This window comes from Catharus ustulatus, chromosome 3 (genome assembly GCF_009819885.2).
Source record: "Catharus ustulatus isolate bCatUst1 chromosome 3, bCatUst1.pri.v2, whole genome shotgun sequence".
In the NCBI taxonomy this organism is placed as follows: Eukaryota; Metazoa; Chordata; class Aves; order Passeriformes; family Turdidae; genus Catharus; species Catharus ustulatus.
In genome coordinates, this window is record NC_046223.1 from 84655825 (window position 1) to 84664397 (window position 8573).

The 8573-nt window shown below is 43.0% G+C and overlaps 1 protein-coding gene across 1 annotated transcript; it reads right to left on the reverse strand.

Annotated features, from left to right (window-relative positions):
* Positions 1–3102: 3102 nt before the first annotated feature.
* LOC116993478 (nuclear receptor subfamily 0 group B member 2-like) lies at positions 3103–8343 on the reverse strand. The gene is made up of 2 exons (XM_033054094.1): positions 7737–8343; positions 3103–3356 (listed from the first exon to the last, which is right to left on the reverse strand). The coding sequence occupies exons 1-2, from the start codon at positions 8341–8343 to the stop codon at positions 3103–3105; spliced, it is 861 nt and encodes a 286-aa protein (XP_032909985.1).
* Positions 8344–8573: the final 230 nt, after the last annotated feature.

The window sequence follows — 8573 nt, forward strand, 5'->3', positions numbered from 1 at the left end:
TCTCTCCCTCTTTCTCTCTCTTTTTGTTTTTTCCCTGAAGTGGGGATTTTCTGTTTTCATCCTCTCACCTTCTGTTCATCTCTGCTTCTTCATCCCAATGCATTATTTCCATTGACTTCTAAAAGCTGTCTAGTGCTGTGTCTTTCCACTTTAAAGGGAGAGCTCCTGTTTTTCCTTCTAACTCCTGCTCACAATCCCTCACCTCTCCTGTTCCTGCCAGTTTCTTGTACTTGCACAGCCTCTGACTTCATGTAACACTTCAGTACAGTAAATACAGGTTCTTACTCTGTCCTCAGCAAGACAGTGGTATCTCAGCCCCTTTGAACAGGATACCAAGATAAGATCTATTGATCGTTTGAAGAATCTTGTATTCTAAGCACAGTGAGGTGAGATCCATGAGTATCAGATCTTGTGGGAATTCCATTTCAAGCCTAGTATTTGCTCTCATGGTCGAAGGTGAAATAATCTTGAAAACACAAGAAGTTGACCACAATTTTCTCTGTGGAGCACTAGGCACTCTTTTCAGACATGGTTACATAACCTCACACCAGTCTAAAAGAATCACCAGCAAGTACAGCATTGTCTTCCAGGGGAGCCAAGCCACAGGAACTTGTTGGCATCATGCCCTCCAGTTCAAGGAAAGCTGAGTTGAAGCTGTTGGATATCATGTAGATAAAGTCAAAGACCTTGACCAGATTTTGATAATAATGTTGTGAGCAGAAACTGATGGTGTGCTGTCATTAGCCTGAAATTCGGACTACAGAACCATAAACCACGTCCTGGGTTCAGGTTGTTGGTGAGTCATTAAGCAGGCCTTTGACTTATGAGGGTAAGCTGGATTCTACATAGAAATGAACTCTAATAATAAGCTGCTTTTGTCCCTTGCTTCTCCTTTTTTTGGTTTGGCCTTTTTGCTCTTCTCTCTAAGCCCCCGTGACTGTTTTTCATTATACATATTTTCTGTACATTTTACCTTTCTCTAAAATTCCTCATTCTTCCCACTGAGCTGAGGGTATTCCTTCCCCCTTCTACGCTCTTCAAACCAGCAGTGGGAGCACTGAGATGAAAGCATAGCCCTTCTTCCCTTTTCCATTGCTGCATGTGCAAGGCCAGCTGAGCCCTGCTCCTTTCATCCCAGCCTGTGCTGCACTGTGTGGGTGCAAGTGGAGCATCTGTAGTAGAGGTAGAAGCTTACAAGACTTGGGAGGTGTATGTCTGCTACCAAATGATATTGTAGATTCCAAATGTACACATGCCAGTTTTGGATATATACTCTCCTTGCTTAAATCTTAAGAAGAAGAACAGACAAAAAGCAAATGGAACTAATGTTTTCATTCAGCATCACAAACAACTAACCATGGAATACCCTGTTATCCTGCACCAGCAGATCTGTGGCAGTACTATGGAACCATTTTAACAAAAGAAAAGCTACTGAAAACTTCTACTCTGAGGGCTTTCCATGGAAAATATCCATCCAAAAATCTGCAATTCTGAAAGGTTTAGTTAGCTTAGGGACATAGGAAGGTGAGTTGTGTTTACTGTAGAGGCTGTTACTTCTGTGATCACTACTACCCAGGGGCTTAGCTGGTTTGTCTTGTTTGGGTTTGTTTCTTCCCCTTTATTTTTGCAATTTACTCCTCGATCAGCAAAGTGGGAGAAAAATGTGTGTTCTTTTGTCAAAACTGGTAGGTACTAAACTCTTACTATTATTTTTCTTTTTTCCTTGGTTGTTTGACTTCTAGAAGTCCTTTTAACATCCATGTCTGTTGATGTGCATTTTTTTATATATATATATTTACAAGTTCTCTTTCCTTTGACTTTAGCTTGACATTCTAAGGAACCCTAAGCTGTCATACTCTTTGTTGTGATGTCTGCTTGTCTGTCAGCCCCCATTTGGTGAATTTGAGCCCCCTTGCCAAGCAAATCTAAGCTGGGTCCACTACTGAAAAAATTCAGCAATTAATTCCCTTAAGTTTCATGGAAACCATTGAGAGAGGAGTGGGACAGGAAATGGATACAAATAGCTTCCCCTGTTGCAGCTAAAGTATAAGCTCTATGTTTTTTTCATCCTGACAGATGGGCAGTCAGCACACACATCACTTGGCACCCACCCCAACACGTGCTGCCTCTTCTCCAGCCAGACGAGTGGGAGACAGAGACATTTTTGGGGAATGCCATAGTGCGTTTGGAGGTGGAGACATGGAACTCTTGCAGTGAGAGATGTAGGAACAGATTGTACACATCTGTAGGAAACCCTGTTTTAGCATTTCTGCTGTCCAAGGAATATCTGACATCTATTTGGAAGGAAGTGAGGGTAATTATAGAAAGGTACAGGCAGGGCTAAAAGGGAAAAGGTCTTAAATCTGTAGGAAACTGGGATACATTAGTTCTGCCGCCTATGGCACGACACAGTAACTGTCAAGCTTTGTTATTCCCATTTTGGAAACAACCCTGAACAACAGCTTTGTCCAGTCAACAAATTTTTGACTCATGTTGTCTAGTTCCTTAGTTAGGAAAGAACTTTGTAAATAATGGGAGAGGGATTCAATGCCCACAGCTTGCTGCAAGACTTAGAAAGGGACCTATAAGAAAGCAGTTAGTAAGGGGGAACTCCATCCAGCAATTACAGCCAAGGACTAGAGTTCTCGGTGAAACAGAAAAAGGATTGGGATCAGGGACTGACAAGGAAAAGGAAGGATTTATACTGATTTTACCATTGACCAGCCTTTTATGTATCTATCTTCAACTGAATAAAATTTACCATTGCCCCTGTTCCTTAAAGCCAAAAGCATAAAGTATAAACAGCTGTAAAAATGCTCACTAGAAGTAATAGAGTTGAACCTAGCACAACTGGAAACTATGCTGGTGCCCCTAGACAATGTTTGAATACTTAGACTAAGGGTTTTTGAAAGCACACAGTATCATGAAATGCTTAATTTCCTCTGCTTTTAATTCTAAAATGTTACAAAATTACTTCATCGTTGAAGTATACATGGCTTACAAATATCCATCAATTATTTGTTTGAAATGTGTTTATTGAGCTCATAATATTCCCTCATCTCTTCAAAATGAAATATTTTATCACTCAGATATCATTTGTTTTCAACGCCAGACTGGCCTGATACATAGGGTTTCTATAAGTAGTGCATTTACGGTGGCCTCTCCTAGCACAGGCCTGAAGAAGAGCTCTTCAATAGCATCTGCATCGATGTCTCGAAGAGACGTGATTAGCTGAAGAATCAAAGCAAACCTGCCGAGGTTTCCATGGAACATTGTTGAGATAAATTCCATCAGGGCTTTCTGAGCTTCCTGCTGCAGTGATTGTACATAAGGGAGACATTTCAGGACATGACATTCTGTCAAAATAAAAAGTAAAATAACAAATTCTGAGTAAACACTTCTGTTCTGTGCCCTTAGTATTGACATGTATCTGGATTTCTGGCTTATAGCACTACTTTCTCTATAGAAAAAAATAAACACTTTGTAAACATACTATTTGGAAAAAGAAGGTATGTGTAGCTCAATAATTTGAATGACCATTGGGCAGCATTGTAAGCACATTGGTATCTAGCCCATTACATTAAAATTTAGTTTAGAAATGGTAACAGCAGGTAATTTTGACTCAGTACAGAGGGAGAAGTTTTGTAGTGTTGTCTATCCACCAAATGATGCTGAGATAGTAGTCTGGGCAGATTGAAATATTCCAGCTCTAATCTACCCTACCTAGGTAACTCCAGGAGATGGAGATGATAGTTTGGAGCAGCGAGCAGTCTCGCAGCCTGAAGACATACGCTTCCAGTATAGCCAGCCCCATCTGCATCCCATTGTTGCCTCTGCTTACTACTTACAGACTAAACTGGGGCACTGTGGGTCACCATACTATCTAGGTATTTTCATTTACAGTACAAAAAGAGCAAGAGGAGTGCGTCAGCAAGAGGAGTGCCTGAAGAAGGAGAGATCTTTGCCCTGTGGAGTCATGGTCTTGAGCCTCAATCACATACTCACATACCTGCAGTAGCATGTGACCTGCTGGTTCACTGAGGGTGTTTGTGGCTGCCAGAACTCGGTGCTAAGGACACCCTGTGTTCATCCTTTTCCTCTGGGGGGATTGCCTTGTCATGTACCTCTCAGCAACTTATTGCCCCTTGTCCTCACTCTCTAAGGATATCTTTTCTCTCCTAGAATTGTTGGAGTCTGGACAGAGGGTAGAACACACTATTTGGCATCTTTTAAGTGACTGACTCCATACCTCCATGGAATAGAATCTGAACAGCTCACACCAGACATGTTTCACACTGGATCATTCACTTCAGTGTGGGAAGTTCAGCAGTCTTGCCTAGCACCCTGTACCAATGCAAAACCAACCTGGTTGGGTTTCCTTCAGTCTGTAACTGGATTACTGTTGTGAGCCCTCAGCAACTCTCTTCTTCCTGGACATCACTGCCAGAGGAGAAGAAGCCTCAGCCAAAGCTGCAACCAGCCTAGCCAGAAATTAAGAGTTTGGAAAAATCATCATCTCCTCCAGGATTACCAGCAGCTGCAAGCTGTGACAATGATTCCAAATGTTATATTTTTCATGGAAAGGAAATTTTTAGGATTTTGTGAGTTGCAATAGTTTATATCTCTTCAAATATGCTTAATTTCCCCATTTGGTATTTTTTTCTATGTAACCAAACACTGGTTTTAATTTACATATAATCAGACACTTCTAGTTCTGAGATCTGTTGTAATAATATTCAGTGAAACACATGTTTCCAGCTGAATTGCAAACCTCTTAAGAGTATCTTTTTTTTAACAGAAGCCCTTGTTGGAGTCTTTTAATATATATGTGTACATAAGTATGCATTTGTATGGCACTGACATAATAACAGCACTGCTTTTCACTGTTCCCGTCTCTTCACTCTGCAGTCCCAATTGCTCTTCAGACAACTGTTAAAAACACAAAAATGTCTTCACGTCACTCTGTGCTGTTCCTGTGTGGCAGAACAGTCCTGTCTGCTCCTTCCTTTGACTTATTGCCTGGCTCCAAGCAGGGAAGGCCTTGTAGTTGGACCTTTCACCCACAGATACTGAGACATCTCCAAAGTCACTCAGCCAAAGCTCCCTCTGGGAAAAGTGGGAATGCCAATACATTCTGGAGAGTCTGGATTCTGTTGGTGCAAGGAGCTGGTATCCCCTCAGGGGCTGGTGCACAGTTTCTTCTTTGCAGGTTCTTGAAGGTCCAGATGTGGTCAATCAGTGACCCAGCCAGAGCCTCCCACACAGAGGTGCTGCACAGATTCTGCTGTTATTTACAGCTCTGGGGCCCTCAGCACAAGAAGGACATGGACCTGCTGGAATGACTCCAGAAGAGGGCCCTGAAGATGATCAGAGGGCTGGAGCACTTCTCCTATGAATACAGGCTGACAGAGTTTGGGCTGTTCAGCCTGGAGAAGAAAAAGCCTTGGAAAGGCCTTAGAGCTGCCTTCCAGTACCTAAAGGGGCCTTACAAGAAAGCTGGAAGGGACTTTATACAGGAGCCAGTAGTGATAGGAGAAGCTGAAATGGCCTTGAACTGAAAGAAGGTAGGTAGGCTTAAGTCAGATGTGTAGGCAGAAATCCTTTACTGTGAAAGTGATGAGGTGTTGGAACAGCTTGCCCAGAGATGTTGTGAATGCCAAAGTCCCAGAAGCTGGCCAGAAGGCCAGGCTGGATGGGGCTTGGAGGGACCTGGTCTAGTGGAAGGTGTCCCTCCTAATGGCAGTGGGTCCCTTCCAACCCAAACCATGCTACACTCCATCGTGCTGCCTGTCACCTTCTTGCCAAAGGGATTTTTCTCATGATGGTAAGCACCATGTCTGTGCCACAAGAGATCACTCAGGGTACAAGCAAAGCTTTGCATAGTTGTGATGCTTCTTATCCAAGCGGTGGCTGCTACCGCTGCATGCCTGGAAGTCCTGTTGAACTCCAGCTCATGACCCAGCTCTGGGCTGCTCTGCACCTGGCCCTTCCCCATTGCTTCAGCTAGTTTTGGTGGTCCCAACAGAAGTAAAACATTAAGGGCAGTGATGAGGTACTCCATAATCCAAAAGAGAGTTAGTTTACCATTGTCACTTCTGGTGGCTTCCTGAAATTCTTTTAGAACTGAGGCCTGCAGAAATGGTAGCATTTTGCCCAACATCAACATCAGAAAAGTTTGAAAATGTGTTGCAAATATGTAGAAAACATTGTCTGAGGTTGGTGGAAAGTATTGAAAAACTATTAAAAGTAGTACTTGTGAAGCAACAGCTGTACAGATTTGTTCGCAGCAAAGGGTGGTTTGGGCTGTGTATAAACCCTGAGTACCTGTTTCAGCCCAGAGTTAGATGATGACTGTTTCATATGGAGGCTTAACTGAATCTAAGCTTAACTGGTGTTCTCCAGGCTGCCTTCTGCAGCTCATGGAGAAATATTCCAGAGAATAGGGTCATCCCACCTGACACCTGAGTGTCATTCCTGAAACTGTGGAATGTGTCTGCAGACAGCATCAAGGGCTGCTGTCTCTCTCATACAGCACCCTGGGGAAGCAGCAGGCCTTAGAAGGCACAAATCCAGAACATAACCCTACTTCTGCTACTTTCTCCTTAAGGAAAATTGCATTTTATCCACAGAGACAATAAAAATGCCAGCTAGTTAAACTGTGTGAGCTGCTGCAGATGAGGCCTTTCTCTTCTTATCATCCCCCTAGATATAACCAATGGTTTCTTTTAGCCTGATTTTGCTGTGAAAAAAGCTTGCACTGAAACGACCTCTTCTAGTCTGATGCTGTGGCATAGACACTCAAGGCAGTACCAAGCATCTGGATGACATTACACCTCAAGAATCAGAATTTGAATCCCATTGGAAACAAATGTAAAGTCACACAGCCCTTGAGCAGCCTATAAACCATCCACCATGAGAAGTATAATGGAATAACTGAAGCATTCAAGTATCCTTTTGGTGCAGTCCCAAGTACAGCACACTGCAGACAGTGCAGCCAACAGCAGTGATTGCTGTGGAAGGAGCTGGGGATCTGAGCCAGAGCAGGCTGGAGACAATAAGTCTTTCCATTTACTTCAGTGTGCTGAGAGCTCAGCTTTTAATGACTCATGCACTCCATGGTGCTGACCAAGGCAACCTTCCTTCCTAAGGAGCCTGAACTTGGCATCAGAAGTGAGAGGATGCAATCAGTAGTCTTAGTTTGCTCTGTGGCTGCTGTCCCAGGCTTTGTATGCAGAGATACTAAATTATATAAATAAATAATATAAATACATAAAAGCTATGTAACCTCAACACAGCATCCTTTTGCCTCACTGATGAAAATCAAATGGTTATCTTCTCCAGTGTTCTTGTTACTGAGGAAGCCTTTGTTAAAATTCTTCTAAAGCTCACATCACATACTCATGTACCATCTCTCCTTGCTGTGACGTGAGGGTGAGGCTGCTGTACTACCTTTGAACTGGAAGTCAGTTTGAAGTTACACACTTAATTCCTTATGACCTAAAATTTGTCTAATAGAGGTGGTTTTGGCTTACAGTGGGTGATGTGCTACTCATATCCAAGGAACCAAAATAAACCACATCAGGCAGGAAAATGGTTAATGGTTAAATCAGCTTTTTGAGAACATTTAACTATATTCATAGAAAAGAGTAAAACTAAACATTTGTCTATAAGTATATAAAAATGTTAAATATCTTTCTAGGTACATAATCATTTGTGTAATTTCTAGGAGGACTTACCAGAATTAAAAAGAATAATTCCTTTAAGATAGGCATATTCTTTTGCACTTATGTCCAGGTCCCAGAACTTCCACAATAAATTCCTCATCTTCTCAACTTCTGCTAAAGATGCTCCTGCTGATGAGCTGCCCAGTTCACGCATAGCTGTTGAAGACTGATTGAGGAGGATTTTTTTCAATAAACTGGTAGCTGGAATCTCTTTCAGGTCAAAATCCACCCCTTCTTGTGCCATGCCCAGGACAAAAAGAGGGACCCAGTTTTGTTGTATGAGGACAAACTGATCCTCCCAAGGCATTTGATAAAAAGAAGGTAAGTTTCTAATAAAAGTTGAAGTCTTCAACAACACTTCAGAAGCTCTTCTGCATGTGGCTTCTGGTGTTCTCAGGACAACTCTTTTCCTGTCCAAACAAGGGCAGCCTCTGCTTCTTGTGGAGCAGTGGGGACTGCCATGCTGCTGGTGCCACTTGGTCTCACTTCCATTCTCTTTGTTAAGGATCTGTTGCAGGATGCTTTTAGAATGGTGTGTCTCACACTGACATTTCCCAAATTTCTCTGCTGGGATCTTGGTGGCCATGGAGGCAGAGTTCCCTGTGGCGGGAAGCAGCATGTCTGGAGCTGTGCGTCAGCAGCAGGTGAGGGCAATTCTGCCACACAGGGAGGCATTGTTGGTTATATACACTTGGGCAGGTGCTGGAAAGTAATATGACCCTGATCCATAAGGTTACCTTGAACTTTACTTGCACTGGTGTGTTTTGAGCGAGGCGTGGCTGCAGGCTGCTGGTGCTCCTGGGCTGCTGTAGCCCCAGGGGAGCAGGTGGCATGGGCCAGTCCTGGGGA